Raw genomic sequence first — 20,321 nt, 5'->3', positions numbered from 1 at the left:
CACTCCTCCCCTCCCCCCGCAGCACGCACACACGCACTTTTCCCCCAGACAACTGCTAGATTTAGAAAAGCGAAAAAAAAAAAGAAAAACATTTTTATATGACATCAATCACGAAATTTTTGGTCATTTATTTCCAGTTCATACTGTTTATTTCTGTTTATTTGTGTCCATTGTTCTGAAGGAGGTAACTGGGGGAAATTGCAGAAAGCGTTATTGCCCTTACGCCCGTTATATTCCCCCGAGGGCGAAGAGTTGCCCAACTCGCGTACCGCAGTGGAGGCATACAACAAATGGAAAAAGAAAAGAGGGATAACGACGGTTCATTGTGTGAAAGATTGAAAGAAAGGATGACAAAAAGAAAAAAAGAAGGCCGGGCTGTGGCTTGCGCTGCTATTCTGCAAGCAGTAAGGGAGGATGACGCGACGCGCAAGGGCGATCGAACTCGCCTGGGAAAGTAGAATTAGTAGGCCGGGGGGAAAAGTGAATCAGTGGCGGCGGGCTCTCCTCGTTGCGTATATATAGATAGATCCGGTCGGGCTTTTTTCGTCCGTTCGTTTTCTGTAACGCCGAAGAGGATTTGGATCAATCCAATTCGGAGGAGGCCCCATCCACCACCCTGCCTTCCCGTGGGGAATAAAATTTAGAAAAAAAAAAAAAAAAAGGATGCATGCAGGGTTACCTATACGAAATGCGGGGTTCTGTAATCTCTTCTTTGGCGTCTTATTCTGGAAGCATTTCCGCGCTGTCTTGTGGGGCGCAAATATTGTTTGTATTTTACTGTACCTGCATCGTGTCGATTATTAATTCTTGCTCGTGCTTGCTCCGCTGATCGTGTTTGTATTTGCACTCTGTGAGCAACGCTTGTTCACGTCGATTCCGCGCATTGCCTGAGAGAAGCTACAGGGGATGCTGCTGCGTTGAAAACTGCACCACAGAATAGTTGGTTCATAGGAAGGGAAAGGCGCAGTATCTGTCACGCTTGCTCTGTGGACACCTGAACCGCGCCGTAAGGGAAGGGAAGAGAGTGGGAGTGAAAGTGGAAAGAGAGAAAGGGGAGCCGTAGTGGAGGTCTCCGGAGTAATTTGGACCACCTGGGGATCTTTAACGTGCGCTGACATCGCACAGCACACGGACGCCTCTTCGTTTCGCCTCCATTGAAACGCAGCCGCCGAGGTCGGGTTCGAACCCGGGTACTCCGTTACAGTAGTCGGGCGTCTTACCACTGCACCACCCCGGCGGGGCCTGCTCCACAGAGTTCGTCCATTTTCAGGGGCTTTTTAGCAGTTGCTTCACGAGTCAGAATCATACTTGACTTGACTTCTGTCGATAGATAATCCATAAAAGGAAACGCTGCTAGTTTACATCTGCTGAAGTCATGCAGCTTTATTAACGTGTAGTCCGCGTCGTCTGTCTTCATTGTAAGATGAACTGTTAGTGTTTGACTTCATTGACTAAGCGTGATTAAAAGAGTTAACGTGATGCCGAGGCAGAGAGCGGTACTAGACCTCACCTGACCTAGATCAGGCGGAAGTTCCTGAAGTTAGAGCCGATGGCGTTTCGTTTTATTTATGCGATTTCAACGTCCCAAAGCGACCGAGACTATGAGAGATGCCGGAGTGGAGGGCTCTGGAAATTTCGATCACCTCAGGTTGTTTAACGTGCGCCGACATCCACAGCACAGCGCCTCCATCGAAAAGCGGCCGCCGCGGCCTGGGTTCGATCCAGAGGGGATGGCTGCCGTCTCGGTCCCCAGTTTAGCGAAGTACCAATCAATTTTTTTTTTTTTTATGTGGTATGAGCGTTCTTTCCCCTGTCCTTTATTGTGCTGGGCTCCCCGGGGTGAAATGCTCGGGAAAAATGGGTTTCACCTTGTACTCACCAACTACTCCTAGCGCCTTCCGAATTTTGAACCTGCTCGCAGCATCCTTGTACGTATACAGTTCAAAAGCCAAGTCCTCGGGAGCATTGAAAATCATCATCGTGCGCATCTGAAGCCCTGTATACATGGAATCGACAGAGTCGGGTCGAGTAAGCTTGTTGAGTAAAAAAACCAGCTGTCGGGTTCATGTATACCCAGTCGGGTCGAGTAAAATAGCCGCGGAGCGGGTCGCGTTAACTCGCTTGCAGGGGGTAGGTTAATTCGCTTGACCCGCTTGTCTAAAAGCATGTAGACGCTGTCGAGTCAGGGAGTTGAGTTATGACGAACTCTGGGATTAAAAAGCAACCGGAGCGGCGAGGAGCGTCAGCGAAGTTGAATGCGTTTTAGCCCTCATCAACGATGAAAGATAATAATCGAAGCTCTCGATAGTAAAAGACAACGGAATCAAATAGGAGTAAAAAAAAATCGTCCGGCTTAGCTTATGGTTAAGCCTAGGATGCGAAGCATACTAGCCTAAAAAATTAAACATTACCTGGCTATACCTGGTTAGCCATTCATAGACAAGGCATTACCTGGCTATACCTGGTTAGCCATTTCATAGACAAGAACAACTCGTGTTACTCTGCTTCTTCCTTTATTTTTCTCAAACCAATAAATACACTGTGATGATCAGTAAAGTAATGGATCTTTGTTTGAACATCGCTTATATCATATTTTCTTCTCCCGTTTTCGTGCCTGTTTGTAACTTGCGCTTTGCGGTCTGGCGCGCTGCCCTCTCCCTGGCCGACATCTCGCTGTCCGCAAGCGAGCGCACGAGTTGAGCCCCAGCTTTCACAGCTGTTGTGACGTCATATCACGTGGTGCGCCGATGTAGGTCAAGTGGTAGCTACGCGGCCGCGCGCGGCGCAGCAAGGAAGAGCTCGGTTGTGCGGCTAGTATGCTTCGCATAAAACTTGCACAATAACTACAAATATCGACGCTACGCGCCGCCGCGATACTTACTCGCTAGAAAGCGAGTTCATGTAGACACCAATCGGGTCGAGTAATGGTGACCTCGCTTACTCGACGCTTACTCGACCCGGTGCTGTCGGGTCTATGTATACAGGGCTTGAGGTACCCATAAACACCCGCTGGGCTTGTTCATTCATTTGGGAAGGGCAGCAATGAAGTGACGTGAAATGCGCAGGCACCCTGTCCTCCCCCTCCCCTTCCCTCCGGACACGATGGCGCCGCATTTCGCGTTCACTTCGTTGAATAGCGGCGGGAACTGTGTCGCAGCAGCACCTGCTTCCCCATCATAGCTCCCCCTCCGGATGTAGCAGCTTCCGGACATCCGTCGCCTCTCGTCACCCCCCAAGTAGCGAAGCGTGAATTCCGAGAAACAAGGCGCCTGCGAAGATGTTGGCGCATTCTTCGGACGCTCAGCTTTCAGACGCCGCGGTTTTCGGCTTCTGATTTTGGTGTGAATGCGCCGGAACAGTCATGAAGAGCACGGCCTAAAGTGACGAAACGGCGACGAAATTTTAGGGGTGACTCTGTAAGGGCGCGAACCAACAGCGAGAAAACCAGTGACCGTAATGCGATGATTGCCGCGTTCCTGTTTTTTTTTTTTTTCTAGTTAGCAGTTAATTCTCTCGTAGCGGCAGAACATTATGGGCAGATAGCCATTGCTGTTGTAAATATACGTGCGTGCTGTTAACAAGGTTCGTTACAGAAAACGGCTTTTGGCAAAAAAGCAACACAGTGTGCATGCACAGTGTCAGGTAATTTATTAGAGTGAGTGCTTTATTATTTTTATGGAACAAACGGTACAAAGCGCGCACCGTGCGCCTATGACGTCAGTGCAGCTGCCGCCGGTGATGCTGACCATGGCCCTGACTCATTCTTTCGAGTGGCGGAGAAGGAGCAAACAATTCCGCTCACGGTGCAGGCTCTGAGCACGCTTCGGTAGATTGGCCGGACATGTAACGCGTCCTGCTAGAGCTAGTACTAGGGGTGGCGGAAAAATAATATGTGTAGAATTGAAGTGCAAAATGAAGATAGAACGTAAAACGAGCAGCTTGGTAGCATTTAGCGAGTAAGCTGCGAGGCTGATTAGTGCGAAATCCGAGGAAGTTTTTCGTATACTGGATCCACTTAGTTGAAAGGGTTAGGGATCGAGGAATGTTGGAAATGGTGGGTGCTAATGGATCAGAAACGAACGAGTAGCGCATCCCCTGTGGCCAGCAAGTATGAGCCGTATTTCTTCAGCAAAACATCTGAAACGCAGTTCATTCTGTCGTCAGAAAGGTTACCCCGCAGTGAGAAAGAAATTCGAGATCAGGCATTGAAGGCGACCGCCGCCGGTCGGTGTCTCAGCGTACGGAAGCAGGCGATGGGGAAGAGGAGAAAAGGGAGGGGAGTAGGGGGGGGGGGGGGGGGTGCGTAAAAAGAGGAACGGCCTTCCCGCGGCATTGGCACTGCGTTATGGCTGCGGATGCAAGGGTCATTGGTATCATGGGTGAGCATAGCTTGCGGAAAGTGGGTTGGTGGCGCCATCTGCAGCTTTTACGAGTAACCGAAGCGGAGAGATTGGGGAAGATGCGGCAGGAGCGCCAGAGAAGCGATCGATCGATCCCGCCGTCCGGGCGGGACGTCGGCTGACCTTGGGCGAGCGGGACGCCTCGTGGACGACTTTCTCCTCCTCTCTCCCTCTGCGGGATGCCGTCATCTCGGTTGCCACCCTAACGATCCCGCCGTTGCTCAACGGCGGCGCCGAGCGCTCGAGTGTAGGCCAAGCTCGAGTCTGGGCCAGTTGAAGCATCTGCCGTTCTTTGCTACCTGTGCACTGAGCGGAGCCGCATTTTATGGACTCGGAATTGTCGGTGGGGTGCCGTTGTAAGATGAAGAGCATACCCTGTTATAATGGGTCGCATGTTTTAGGGACTGGCGCTAACGCAATCTGCGCGACGGGGAGGGGTGGGGCGTCCAGGTAATAAAAGCGTCGACTGATCGTCGATGCCCGTAACTGTTATGCTACCCTCGAAGCTCCTATGGTAGAGAGATGCTGGCGTGCAGGTGTGCACAACATCGGCCGCTGCTGGAGCTGGGCACGCGCTTATAACATGCGGCGGATGGGCATGTGGACAGGGAAGCATGAGGAAATTGTTTTGAAAAATAAATTTGCAATCCCGGTCCTAATTATGTTACTCAAAACTTAGGTACCGAATGTGTTAATTCTCCCTTTTACCTGTTGAATATTGAGTAGTACTATAGATTTAGTGTAATGTAGAATTGCGGGTTTGTGCCGACTCTCGTCTTTCTATATTTTTTGGCCCATATTTTTTGGCGCTTAATTTTTTGCAAACATGGCTTTGTCTTGACTGCAACCATTTTTTGCTTGCTTTGTCATTACATTCTCAAGCAGTTTGCAGCTGCAAGCTGTATACAGAGTGCCCAAAGTAAGGCGATATCAGCATAAAAAAAAGAAGTTTTCGGTAAAAATTGAATTCTACATTCTTCTTTCATATATAACAAGTTAAGGCACTCTTGGAGGCTTTGAAGGGTGTAATATCTGACCTATTTTCAAGTTCGAAATGTGTCAAATCGTGGCGTAGCCTGCAGTGACGCTTGTGTCATCTGGCAAGCTTATGCCTTTTTTCCCCATGGCCGGCTGTGCCTCATCACACTCCCAGGAAGCTTTTTTACTATCATGCTCTTTCACTAACATTGTTGTTGCTATCAGTCGTGTTGTTTTCATCTCCTTATTTTGGGTAAAATATACTTTTTGTGCACAGCATTCATTTATTTATTTAAGTTGAGGTCACATTTTTCATGCATAGTCTATAAAGTGTGTAGAATATAACTTTTTAGTTCTTAATGCAGTCAGTGATATATATTTTAAGAGTAAAAATTTTTTTTTAAATCATAGAACAGCCTCTGAAAACTATGTACCGGAGAAAATTGGTTAGAAATGGTTCATCTTAAAGAGCGCAATTGATTACCTTGTTCGTACACAGTGGCGTGCTGAGCTTTGTATCTGTACATGGCATTTAGGAGTGGATGGCACTAAGCCTAGAACAAGAAGCAGGTTTGGAAAGAGGAGACCAAGCTGTTTTAAAGCGGCACAATTTTTCCTTCATTTAGCTTTAATATTCAGAAAACAAAGTTTTCGAGGAGCATGCTGCCTCGGGAAGGAATCAAAGCAAACGTCATTACCTCCGCGCTCTGCCAGTTAATGTACTCCCACTAAAAAGCCGTTTCAAAATTTTGTTGACGCTCTCAAAATATGACAAATCAAAACGCCACCAGGTAGCAATATTTAGCAAATGCGCGAAGGGCCCTATCGATGGCCACGAACCAACCAGCATGCCCACCGATGCAGTAAAGTGTTAGAATAGCGGGACGCATGTCTTGCTATTTCTCCCACAGGATTTCAGGGAATGAACAATTAATTCACACCTCGGCTTCTTATCACACAGCTTGCTCTGAACAGCAATGTCAGATATTTTGGTGGGGGGAGGAGAGGTTGCTGGGAACATGTCATGGAATATTGCAACCTCTTATAGTAATGAGTGCACAGCGTGTAAATAGTACAATTCTGATTTGTTACCCAGGCTGCTGAATGGTCGTTATAGGTGTGTACTTGCATTGGTTGGGCCTTGTGAATGTAGACTGCTAGCATGTTGATGGTGATCACATTCCGGTCGCTTTCCCGCCACCCCACTCGCAGGTCCGCAAGATTGCCAGTCGCGTGTGCCAAAGTGAAACCCAAATCAAGCGCATCTCGGAGGGCCGGTACTGCATCGGAGGACGCATCTACTTCGTCCGGGTGAGGATGAGACCTCTTTCTTTGTGCCACTTGTTTTCATATTTTACCAGATGCAATGAGCGAGCACTATTTCTGGAGAGCACTTCTCTTTGTTTTACACGCTGTAAGTGTTTGTTTTGTAACCATGATATTTGCTGCAAAGTGTTTGTATAGATGTTTGTTTACATTGCTTCAGGAATCCACTCTAATTAATGTACAGGGCTGGAAAATAGGACTCTGTTGCTTTGACAAATATATGTGAAGCTTGGGGGTGCCCTGAGAGCAGTGGAAGCTTCAAGGGGATACCTTGAAGGAATGTCAGCTGTTACGACAGCCGAACAGTTCAGCAATAACATTTTTTTCTGTGTGTCTTCATTCTACAATTTTTTATTCACTTCATTTATTATAGCGGTGAGCATTGCTTCAGTCTGAAAAAAAAAATTCTGGGAATGCACTATAATGGAAATTTTAGATAAGACAGAGAAGTGAACAAAATGGTCCCTATTTTATAGGGCTCAAGCAACACAAGCTCTGTTGAAGTGTATATTTAAATAACAAAGGCAGCATTCGTGTACAGCAGTAGATACGGGAGGCACTTTCTCTTTGGCAAGCAGCAGTCGCAGCATCGCTGTTTAGCGTTTGCTGATAGGCCCTGCATTTTCCTGCTGGCTCATAGAACTTTATTAAAGTGAGCAAGATGCATGCTGGTGTGTGGTCAAAGTTGAGAAGGTCCCATCCTTGGTTGTGACCGCGATGTAACAAGAGAAAGGTGTGCCAACAGCACCGCTTGTCCTGCTCTCCGAACTTGCACAATAATTCTAGCGGTTCCGCTACTTGCCGACAGATGGCGACGCAGAAAAGGGGGCACACATTGTCATCGTGTGCTTGCTGTGAATGCATCGTTCAGTGTAAATTGTGTTCGGCATGCAGTTCCAATTTGGTCTATGTTGACTGAACCTTTGAATCAAAGCTCTTCGCTAATCTGTTGACACAACTGCCTCCTACATCTCTTCCACATCCTCAGTGCTGCCAGTCAGGTTATTTAGCCTACTTTCTGCCGTAACTGCTTTCTAGCCTCCCTCAACACGCTCCGTGATTCCCTTGAATCCTCTGAAGATTTTTCCACTTGTCAAGGTGACCCACACACTCGAAGTGATGGGCAAGCCTCATCACCGACCTCATGTCTTCAGCATGTCTGGTAGCAACGTGTGACTCGCGAAACGCCGTCACCGCCATATCTCCACACAATTCATCATCACTGCTGCTCACCAATATGGCCTCAACCTCTATCACTGTGGGTTTTCTCCTTGCAACATGCCTGTGTTTCTGAGCTGATAAGTACATCTATCCCCGAGTCTAGTCTGTCTGTCAAAGCACAGAGAGCTTCAGTGCCAGCCATGGCTGCACCGACATATTTAGGCTTACCGAATAATTTCAAAGCTACATGTATAAATTCTGCCAGCACTTCCTCTCCAAAGGCTCCAGCTAATTTCATTTTTGAATCGGTAAGTGGCCCATGGTCTGCCAGAATCGACCGCCTGATGACCCTGAACTCTGCTTCCTGAATCCAAGTGCCGAAAAAATTCGGCCTTATCACACCACAGCTCAATGGTGTTGCGTATGTAGAATGGGTGCGTTCTGCCACTGACATTTTCTTTGTCGATGTTAGCTCTCGCAGCTAAAGCTACCTAACCTCTGTTGTCTGTAGTCCTTTGCACGAGATTTGTCTGTGCTGAACTTCGTTTCGGACGCTCGCAGAATAGACGATCGGGGAGGCCACACTCGTCGCGCTGCCTACATGCCTCGACATATGGGTCCGGCTGTTCAGCATTGTCATATCATCCCCTAGACGAGTCAGCGGTTCTTTCTTACCTTACCAAGGTTGCAGTGCCACTTACCGACTTTCCTATGCTCTTCTTAGATCCTTTAGCTATCCGACTTTTGTCAAATTGCTCTGCAAGGTTGACCATTCCATGTGGGTGCATTGCTTTCCCACTAGTTCCGCTTTGGATAACAAAGCCACGGGTATCTGTGCTTAACACACCTTTCAATTTATCTGCTACTGCGAGCTCTCACAGCTGTTCCTGGGAAGTTATGTTACAGCTGTTAGGTCAAATAATAAGTAAAATAATTTTGCAGTTGCATTGCAAACTGGTCCCATGACTCATCTAGCCCCTTTGTTGAGTGGGTAAGTATTCACTTATACTTGACCCAATGGCAGTCTGAGCCCTTTCAGAACAGCTTCCTTGGGCGCTGCATAGTCTCTGTGTGTTTCTGCTCTGAGAGCCAAATGAGCATTCTCCTAACCTTTTCCATTCAGTCTGGGTAACGAAACCTGCTCTCCACTCGTTTGGAACATTGTACACTTGCAGGGTTGCCTCAACGTCATCAAACTGGGCCAGAATAAGTGCCCAGCCTGCATATCTAGCAACACTTTCTTCATCATGTTTGTGTACGTTAGTCTCCTGTCTCCGTAAAGCTGCCAGCACAGTGATGGCACTGCCACTGTTGTGAAGTCATGTGTTTTCCGATTCAGTTTCCGCAATTTTGAGCTTCATCTGCAACAGCACCTCAGCAGTCGCTATCTCAGCAGTCGCTACCAGCTCCATTTGCTTATCCGTTTCCTTGCTTCAGGCTCCTACTTCGCCTTCACAACTGCACCAGTTATACCTCCTGCAGTTGCCATGATGTCCTCGAAACGGGAGCCACTCTCGCGTTGAAGCCCAGATTTGTTGAAGGTCGGTTCCGCTTAACGTCGGAGATCCTGCCCACTGCATAAGTTGGGCAGGTTCTTTGCTCCACCCCTCTAGCTTTCCCCGATGAAGCCCAGTCACACTGGGCATTTTATTTATATAAGCAATTTATTTATGCAAATGCGGGCGCTTCATCTCACTCAGAGTGCGAGCTTGTCTACTCTGCATCCGAGTTTAGTCTCTCTTGTCTCTTCCATCTCTTCGAGGTTGCACTCTCCCCCGAAGTGCTCCTCGCCAAGGCCTTGGCTGACTTGTCTTCCTCCGTTGTTTTTCTCAAACTTTTGGAGGGAGTGGTCACGGCTGCTTCTTTGAACCCAGCAGTCGTTGCAGGCATTCGCACTGGCTCTGAAGTGCACACCGTGGCCAGATTGGATTACAGCCCTGCAGTGCACTGTGCTGTGCGCTCTCTATGAGCCAGCATTTCTTTTGCTCTTTGCTGTCTTCCAGACTATACTCTTCCTACCCCCGGCAGCACTCAATGGGGCGTACAGCACAGACACACACAAAGCCGATTGTTCGTTCTGCCAGTGTTCAAGGCGAAACGCAGTGCACTCGGCATAAGGTGAAGGCATGACAGTTGCAAAGTACGAAAACATGAGTCGTTTCAGGTGAATAGTTGGTAATTTGGTGCATCTTGGGATTCTATAAGCAATGCTGCATTCTTAAGCAAGGAAGCGAGTTCTTGAAGGAACATACAGGGATTTCTTGGTCTTTGCCTGCTTTAAGTCATAGAGGCTCATTTTGTACGAATGTTTCTCAAGGTGCTCATTTGTTCATTTTGTTTTCTTTGTTCACTCGTCCAGCGTAATGCTTTGACAATCCTGGCTGAACAGTGTGCCTCGTTCAGTTCATTTCGGAGAAAGCTAGCTGTACTGACATGAAATTCGAAGTTTGTAGAAGAGTGAGTTTCCACATGGACAAGGGATGCACTGAGCCACAATGTTTTGGTGTGTGTTGAGAATGAAGGGTACTACTCCATGTGAGAGGGATGCTCCAAATGCTTCTTGAGGCACACCTGTCTCACAGAAACCTTTACTGGAAGTTCTTGTCAGTAGTTATACCTTTAAGACTATTTTCAGTTGTCTTGGCCGTTTGTAAAAGATGAGCAGCTGAAGCCAACACTGGCTTCGCTGTAGTTTTCTTTAAGAACTTAAACCAAGAAGGTGTAGTCTTCATTCATCCTGTTATCAGAGAGAAGTGGAAAGTTTGCCCTCTTACTAGTGCCAAACGTGCACTACACTTAAGTATTTTTTTCCCATTTTTCATTGTCAAACTGGCTTGTTGGCTTTGCCGCATCGGGAGCCTTCACGCAGAGAAGCCTGCTTTCCAGGCAGAAAAGAGCATTGTTTGCCTAGGAATGAAACTTGCTTTGTTGACACTTTAGAATGCGCGATGATGAAGTTGCTTTGTTGCAGTCTATCATAGTAACTTGTTATCATTGCATTTTGGTTTTCTCCTGTATAATATAATAATAATAATAATAATAATAATAATAATAATAATAATAATAATAATAATAATTGGTTCGCAGGAAAGGAAAGGCGCAGTATCTGTCACACTTGTTCTGTAGACACCTGAACCGTGCAGTAAGGGAAGGGAGGAAAGGGGGTGAGAGCGTAAAGAGAGAAAGAGAGGCCGAAGTCAGGGTTTGGAGGGCTCCGGAGTAATTTCGACCACCTGGGGATCTTTAACATGCACTGACACTGACATCACATAGCACACGGACGCCACTTCTGTGGGATGTCAGTGCACATTAAAGATCCCCAGGTGGTCGAAATTACTCCGGAGGCCTCCGCTACGGCTACCGTGACTACAGTCATTTGCTTGTTTTGGATCAGTAATAAGTAACTGCAGTTTCATCAGCTTAAGTTTTATAGTTTGCAAATCTCTGGGGATTATTCCACATTGCCTCAGATGTACTAAATTAAAAAAAAAAAAAGATTACAACACCCAGCGGAGCTGTTTTTTATGGCATCCTTATTTGAAGGTGACTTGTGGCAAAGTCCTCCTTTAAATTCTTTGAATAAGTAGGTGCAGCAAAGAAAAGACTAAAAGAGGAAGAGAGGCAACAAGACAGGAGTGCTTCTGTCCTTCATTTTTCTTCCTCTGCTCATCATGTTTAATGCACCATTTTATTCGACGATTATGTACCATCAGAAGTTCTCAACGCTAGTTTACTGGGTACTGAGGGAATATAGACGCCAAGTGTTTTTTTCAGAATCTGCGGGGCCCAGGAAATGGTCTGAATAATCGAACAGTTCAAAATATCCGTGAACTTGAATCACTTTTCTGCAAAAAAATCAGCTTTACAAATCACGAACTTTGCCGCTCCCCATGTTTCGTTCATATGTCGATAATGGGGAGTTATAGCATAGCACGATTTGCTACTGTGATCTGCTTCCATGCACTAGTGTGATCGATGCAGTGGGTGTGGCCTCCAGTGCACGCGCACTGATTTGTGCCAACGTGGGGGGCGCGCGTGTAACCAATTGTTGATCTGGTTCACCAGCCACCCTCCTCTATTGTGGCCAATGCAGATCGTCCTGTGGTGCCGAAATTGTCACGTGCGGCTTTCCTTCAATTTCCCACCACAAATGCCTTCGCCGACATGCTGCTTATATTGGAATCTGCGCTAAAAAGAAAATCCGAGTGGTCGGTTCTATTTGCCGAGCTAGTGCATATAACCAAAATGTTTGCTCTGATTGGCTGCGTGAGGCTCTAATCGCCTGCTTGACTCTTTGACACAATGTGACGATACGCCTCGTTGTTGTCAGTTAATTCAATGCGAAAGCTCACCATCGCATACAAGTTCGTCAGAATAACACAAGTAAACTGTTCATAACATCCAGAAACTTTCCATTTCTTTAGACGGCATTGAGAATGATGCGTCACAAACAGCAAGCGATACCAAAGCCACAGACCATTGCGCACATTGTGGCAAAGTAGGTCTAACGAGGTCACCAACGAGTGAGTGTTCCAAGCAGCAGCCACATTTGACATTGCACTGCATTGTTGCAGCATGTGGATTTGGGCAGAGGGACATGGAAGTTCAAGAAAACTACAAGTTCTTTCTTCAACACAAAAGCTAGATTTTTTCTCTAGTGTTGACGAAGTTGCAGTTGCTCCTGTTGATATCAAGACGCTTGACTCTCACTTGTACTCCGTGAATGCGCTGCTGTGCATCAAATGCACAGTTGGCAATTGTACCGTCACTGCAGGGAAAAGCAAATGTGAATATGGCCTCGCTATAAACATAGTAATATCCTTATCACATGCACATGCTGCGGTGATGTTCCGTCGACATGGTGTTTGACCTACGTGAACTGTAGCCACAGAAGCCCAACCTATTCGTTGTGAATGTTCTTGCTGCATGCTCTATGAAATCACTGCAAATAGGCTGACATTAAACAATGTTTTTTTATGATGAAACCAAAACATGGTAAAGGTATGTGACGATATATTTCGCACCCGTTGTGGCTCTTACTACCGAGAAGCAGGCTGCTCTCAAGCTTGGGAATCCCGAAAACACTGCTGCCTCATATGAAGGTTTTATACTTTGGCTACATTCCTGGCAGCCTTTAGTCACTTGGACGTGAACACGTTGCTACATTCTTTTTCTGTTTATGATTAATACGGGCTTTATTTATTTATTTTTTCATTTTCTCGAAATGCCGTTTTTTGCCTTCTGGCTAATTGTGGAAGTAATATCTGTGCCTCCAAGGCTGCGGGAATAAATGTTTTGGTTGCGTATAGCTATGAGTCTAAAGCACACAATACCAGGAACAGATTTTGGAATTTATACTTCAAAAATTTCAGTTTCACTGTAGATAGGACAATGAGATACCCACATTTGAAACAATGTACTTTGAATTGCACTAGATTTGCTAATAATTGTTACATCAATAAAAAGCACTCCTAACATTGTGTTCCTTATGCTTTCTAGTGCCTGGCCACTTGTCTGTATGAATTTCTGTAGTGCGTTTATTTTTTTCATTGTTTCTATAGATTATGAGAAATTTCATTTATCTATGGAATTAATAGCCCACCAGAAAATGAATGACATATTAAAACTCAAGCCCAAGAAACAGTTATAATATCATAATTAAATTTGATTACAAAAGTTAAGGAAAATAGTTAGCCATGTCTTCCCTTAAGCTAATTAGCAGCCAAACATAAGAAAAATGAGGTTCTTGTTACAAGGTACATACAAACAGAGCATTCCTAGGGATTCTTTTCAATATGGTCCTTTTATAGCCTTTCAGTACTTCCATAGGAGTTACAGTTTCAGTAGAAACAGTCAGCTGTCATTGTCCAAAGCTTTGAAGGGTTTGGGGCACAATTTTGCGAGATGTGGCACTAATAAAATACAGCAAGAGTGGAACTGGATGTGCTCTGGAATTAGCAGGCAATCCTGTGCATCAGTGAGGAAGCAATAAGTAAGGTGAAATGTGCTGCTTCTTTCAGAACAGGTGAGTACTACACATGATTCCTCCAGTGCATTGTTGCCTTGCTGGAAGGAAACTTGGGTTTTGCGCGATAACTCGCAGTAGAGATTTTAGGCAAGTTGATAGGGTGTCACCTTGAAGGTAGCGATGCAAAGAACAAGGGCGTTGAAGGGAACAAGGCAGGTGCTAGCTCGCAGTGGAACTGTGTTGAAGCAAGCATGAAATATATACCATCAACCACTCAATCACCGATAAGCAGACAGCAAAACTTGAGTCACTAAAATTCCCGAATAGTTAACATGCAGTGAACTGTTCGCATTAATACGTGGTAAGTTGAGCTATTTAATCAGGGAACTATTCAGGGATTTCAGTGACTCATGTTTTGCTTTCTGCTTATCGGTGATTAAGTGGTTTACAGTGTCGCTTGGTTTGTCTATATGTTTCATGTTTGCTTCAAAATACTTCATTTGCAAGTTAGCACCTCTCTTGTTCCCTTTCATGTCCTTGTTTTTCATGCCATTACTTTGAAGATCTACACCCTGCTTTCGTCACTAAATTTTTCTTTTTTCCCTTTTTTCCTATTCTCTTCTTCAGCTGCTCAAGGAGAAGCACGTCATGATCCGCGTGGGCGGTGGCTGGGACACCCTGGAGCACTTCCTGTCTCGCCACGACACCTGCAACGTCATCCTCCTCAACCGGCGATCTTCCACCACCTCCGAGGACGGCTCGCACTCGCCCTCCTCCCAGTCGCCCTGCTCCCTGCTGGGGGGCAACCCGTCATCCCTAGGCTCGAACACGGGTGGCAACGCCTCCCATGCTGGCATGGGCCTCTCCCGGCCCAGGTACCGAAGCCCTGCGTCCAGCGTCTCTCTCAGTGCCATCAGCTCTCTCTCCAAGCAAGTGGGGTAATAATAGTGCATTGAAGCGCATTGTTTTTTGCATATATGTGTTCATTATCTCGGAGAAGTGTTGTTGCTGTGGCTTCTTCCTTTCTTTGCATTGCTTCCCAGTGGCTTGAGGTTTGGGTGAACTCTAGGGGTCGGCTCTAGGGGTCCAGTGTGATCACAGGAAAGAGACGCAAAAGTGACCATGTGTGAGCACTAACCTACAGCCGATTTTTCTTTTTTTTTTCTCTGGAAAACATAGGAAATTTAGAAGTGACACACCCAACAGAGGAGCACGATAGCCATACAAATTTAGCATTGGCACCGCTATTCATCCCGCACTGCTGCGGCCCCGTAGGAGCTTTCATTTCACTTTTATGCATCTTGTGCCATTGTATTTCATGTTTCTGTATAGGCAGTCTTTCTTTGACGTGGAAACCAACATTTCTATGCGCTTGGTCGCTACTTTCTTTCCTTTGTAGGTCAATTTCCACGCCAATTTTGTTGTGGTAAGGAGCCCAAACTTAGGGAATAAGACTTACCAAATGAAGCCAGAGTAGCTTGTTGTTTAGACAAGCAATTATCACCGCACTGCTGCTAATGAGGCATTGAAGAAATATGTGAGATGATTTTTCCTCCAGCACTTTCAGTGTATCTTGGCTGGCAGTGAAGGTTTGCACAATTCCAAAACACATGTTGTTCATCGGGATTTTTTTTTCTACTTTCATTGCATACTATTACGTATGAGAAGCTTTATATCTTTACATGCAATGTTTTTGACGATTTGGCTGAGAAGTTACTAGTCCACCAATGAATCTCATTACACAGTCATTAATAGATTAATCTGATCATTTTTTAAATTCACTTAATCTCTGCGGTGATGGGAACTCATCCCGGCTGCGGCGGCCGCTTTTCGATGTAGGCGAAAAGCAAGGTGCCCATGTGCTCTGTGATGTCAGTGCATGTTAAAGAACCCCAGGGGGTCGAAACCACTCTGTAGCCTCCCACTAAGGTGTCTCTGAGTCACTTTGGGTCATGGAACTCTCTAAACAAACCAATCTAAACCAAGCAACGTCAGGAATTTAATAAAAAATTAGGGCCAGAAACGAACAAATACTATCTGTTCCTGTATAAAAAAACCATAGAGAAGAATGTATGACTTCGTATAGTACCATGCTTGGCAAGTTTACACATATTTCTTCATTTCTAAGTGACAAAGATTTCAGAAATAGCAAAAATTGAAAAATGCGCTGCGAAGGAACTGTAGTGTCATTCCAGGAAAGCTTGGTAAGGCTTAAGCTCATAAAAGCTATGTTTCACTGCTTCAGCCACTTACAGCAAGCAACTGATATGCGTGTTTGCATAGTGTGCACTGTCTCCTAGCATGTAATGCTAAAGTGCCGAAGGGAGCTCTTCATATTTCTTGCATGCTTCATCGCAGCAAAGTATTCTTGTGTATGGCTAGACCTAAACACTGTTTAATTTCTGCCTACATATTTTTCTTGGCTATTTCATTGTTCTTTTCTTGCTGTGTATATTCGCGCTTGAGCGTTGTAATTTTACGTTATGCATTTAGCCCAGCCTGTCATTTTGAGTATATTTTTTTTTCATTTGGACGGTCCTCTTTCTTGCCACAATTATCACTTTTGTAGCCCTCCACTATTGCTCTTCTTTCTCTCTTTCCACTTTCATTCCCACAATCCCGGCCTCAGCGGTCGCTTTTCGATGGAGGCGAAAAGCAAGGCGCCCGTGTGCTGTGCGATGTCAGTGCACGTTAAAGAACCCCAGGTGGTCGAAATTTCTGGAGCCCTCCACTACGGCGTCTCCCATAGCCTGAGTTGCTTTGGGACGTTAAACCCCACAACCCAACCCCAACTCTTCCTTTCTTTAAGGCATGGTTCAGGTGTCCACAGAAACAAAGTGTGACAGATACTGTGCCTTTCCTTTCCTGTGAACCAATTATTATTATTAAACCTGAGCAAGTAGTAGCACAATAGCTCGTCATACCTTTCACTGCATTGGGGACAAATTCTCTTCTTGTCCTTTCTTGTTCTTTGTTGTTTGTCAAACGTCACCATTCTTTTAGTTCAGCCTTTTCCATGTTGTTGCTTTAGCTTTTCAACACTTGGGATCGCTGCAGATGAAATCTAATGGATGGTCGTTGTGTTCAAGGCCCAGAAACATGAAATTTTTCTTAATGCATTTTCGGTTTTAACTGATAATTTTGACAGGAAACTTTCATCACCCCTTGAAATTCGCCTCTGCTGGGTACATGATTTAAAATTCAGTTTTTTTTCTTCAATACAATTACAGTTTTGGTCTCAGACAGTGCGAAATGGCTATGAAGTTCTAAGAACTTAAGAAATATCATGTTGCACACAAAAACAGCACATAACTCTTCACTGGCTGTTGTTTTATTATTTGTTTTGCGAATTCCACGTGGTGATTAACGTTTACGAACGCCTGAGGAGTGGATCCTTTTAAATTTAAAATACATGACGAAACACTTAGTGCCTACACTTGTATCGATTGCTGCTTTTTTTTGTGTGTGTGTTTTTTTCCTCAGGCTTTTAGTTCTGTCTGCACTGCCACGTTAGTGCATAATAATAGAATCATTAATTATTCAGGAGCAGTTATCAGTTTTCGCACCTTTCCGAATCACAGCAGTGCTCGGTGATTATGAGAACGCTCCTGTCATTGTTTGATGTGGTTTAGCAAAAAAAAAGAAAGGTGTTAATTTTTTATTCCCGATATTGTTCTGCCATATTTTGCTTAAAGCAGTTTAACCAGTCACTTTTTGCCAGAACGTTGCAGACAGCACAAAATAGAAAGACGGAGCTGGTCACTGGACAAAAAGAAGGCGTCTTGCCATAGGTATACTTCACATTTTTTAACATAAAGGCTGCTTCCTGCCTTCATTTATTTTTTCATGAAAGCTCAGAGAATTTGTATGCCTTAAACATACATGCATTAAGCATTCATCAGAGTTCTTGTTAACGGATGTAGAGCTGTCATGAGACTTACTTAAGCGAGGATATATTAGCGGCAAAATGTTTCATGGTATGGTGACCAATCTGGATATTTGTAAATTTCTCATTCGGTATGTGCATAAGTTCTCGTTAACGTGGTACGCTTGTTAAAAAGAGTAGCCTACCACCACTTGGGAAATAATGTTTTCAGAATTTGTGGGGTTTTTTTTTAAGGCAGGATAGATTGAATCGTTTGCTAAGCACATAAAATGCATAATGCTTTTGCTCATACGTGAGGAAAACTTGGTTCAGAAAGCTGTTGGGGTCGCTGGTTTTGTCTATGGTGCATGCGATTTCTGCTCTTGGTATTATGCATAGCCAAATGTAGAAACCTAGTAGACATCACTCTCATTGCGAAAAAAGTTTTAATGTGTTCTCTGTTTCACAATCATATTCTGTACTCTGGTTTAGTTTGTTTAGGATTCAAACGGGCTACTACTATTTGCCGCACAGCATGTTCTCCTCAGCGCAAAGTTGTCCAATTTTATGATGTGGCACAAATGTGTTTCTTTGGCTATTTGACTTCAGTACCACCTTTTGTAAGTGTTCTTAGTCGTTGCTTGTTGCATTGAAAAGTAAAAATGTATATATGCAATCCTGATGACAGTGTGCTTGCAGTGTTTAGAATGACATTATTATTATAATTTTTTTTGTATGTTTTTTGTGAAGAATTTTCAGGGGCTGCCCAATGTGGAGCAAATTTCTCGCTTTGTTGCGCGTGTTTGTAGCTATGCTTTTTGCTTATCATTGACGTGTTGAAATTTTAAATATGCTGCTTGCGTGTGAGTTGTGATGATTTGCCAATTGTTTAATGCAGAAGTGGGCGCGCTTTTCTTGTGCACATTTTGTTTGCCCATAGTCTAGAGAGTCTGCTTTACGTTATTTGACAGCTTGAGCAGCAACTTGTTACAGGCAGAGAACTTTATTCTTTAGCGTTAGTCATCCTCATGAGGAACATGCTGTGTAAAGGTGTGTTTCAGAACCTTTTTTGTACTTTGGCTTCGGCGTAGCAGAGAGACCTTCACGCAGTAATATATTCCATAGCATATGCCTCTTACTTCACTTAAAGCCATTGAGTCGTGTCGATCTGTCTCCTTGCTCTCTTACACTGTGACCTTAGCAGATATTGCTGTTTTAGAGCATTTAATCTGTGACCAGCTTTCTGACATTTTAAGCCTGTTACAACTTGCTTCTGTTTTACAAACAACTGTCAAGATTGTATGTTTCTCGTTCACAGTAAAATGTTTGAGAATTTTTTTCTTTTTTTCCCTTGTTTCTTTGCTTTGCACGAAAATACGTTGCATGGCTTTTCTTGTTTTACTTTACAGTTTCAGTGGTTGATTGTGTTTATTCTTTTTTCATATTTATGTTTGATTACTAAGGGGTGTTATCATCCGGCATCGTTTTCGCTTGTGTTGGGTCATTATTTGGAGGAAATATATGAGAAGGAAATATGCTCCTAGCTGATACAGCCGTAAATGAAATAACCTGGCACCTTTGAGATTTTTAGTAGTCCAGAAGTAGTCGCATAAATATGTCGAGAAAAAAAGCCTCGACAAGACTGCTCACTTTGCCCACTACATGTTGCATTTGCATAAGGAATACTGATTTGTTTGTGGCCTTTTCAGTGTGTGTGGGTCTAACATGTCGCAAAGGTTATAGGGGCACGAGTACAGAATAATGTGGCATATTTTTATGGTAGTTTAGAGTTACAGAAAGTTCAACGCAGTTTTAGGGAACTTGGCTCGCATTCGAAGCCAACAGTGAATTCTGCAATAATAGGGTGGTATCAAAAAAATTCAGTATTCACTCTTCTGACAAGGAAGTGCTTTATTAATCTACATTATGCAATATCTTCAAAATAATTCCCTTGATTAGCACTTGGGCTTCTGTGATGATGCATGCAAGCCTTGTGCTGCCCTCTGTTAGTGTATTACGAAACTTCTCTTAGTGCTGCCCTCTTTTAGCTTATTACAAAACTTCTCTTAGTGCTTCCCTCTGTTAGCATATTATGACACTTCACTTAAAACGCTTTGATGCCAGCTTGTATGATAATGTACGAAGTTGTAGCAGGTCCGATTTCTGCCTTTATATGCCTTTCTCTGGGAAATAACTGCTCAATATGATGTCAATAGGTTGCTATTTTTTCACTGTGTGGACTTCACAAACCAGTTGTTTGTCATCCTAGTTTTCAACAGTCCTTGCATTATGGTGCAAAGCTACAAATAATGCACCGCCCACTAAACAGTGTCTAATGCTTATGATAGTAAACAAGGTAAGGCGAAGCATTATTGACTAACAAAAGTTGATTAATTTCTTCATCTGATAATATGTAAGGTTGACTTCCCCACTGGGATAGAGCTCAGGGTTGATGTCACTTTTAGCAAATGCAGCATGATATGGCACCAGACAAATTAGTTAAGGCCTGAGCTAGAGCAGTGGTCTCTTTTAATGTATGCCATGTGAAATCAATACAGCTAAGAGTGCTTGTTGTAGTAGCACCTAAATAGCAAGCATGCTAAGAACTCCAAGTATATCCAAC

General features: G+C 44.5%; 1 protein-coding gene across 1 annotated transcript in view; it reads left to right on the top strand.

Annotated features, from left to right (window-relative positions):
- Window positions 1–19,023, top strand: part of LOC146174030 (growth arrest-specific protein 2-like) — a 234,962-nt gene extending 215,939 nt beyond the window's left edge. Inside the window, exons 8-9 of the mRNA XM_084584333.1 lie at window positions 6,591–6,689; window positions 14,461–19,023. Coding sequence (XP_084440459.1) covers window positions 6,591–6,689; window positions 14,461–14,775 — 414 coding nt within the window. The 3' untranslated portion in view covers window positions 14,776–19,023. The remainder of the gene's footprint in view (window positions 1–6,590; window positions 6,690–14,460) is intronic.
- Window positions 19,024–20,321: the final 1,298 nt, after the last annotated feature.

This window comes from Amblyomma maculatum, chromosome 11 (genome assembly GCF_055883805.1).
Source record: "Amblyomma maculatum isolate TAMU_Amacu chromosome 11, ASM5588380v1, whole genome shotgun sequence".
NCBI classification, from domain to species: Eukaryota; Metazoa; Arthropoda; class Arachnida; order Ixodida; family Ixodidae; genus Amblyomma; species Amblyomma maculatum.
The sequence above is the reverse complement of the archived record's forward strand: the minus strand, read 5'-3'. Positions and strand labels throughout refer to the sequence as shown.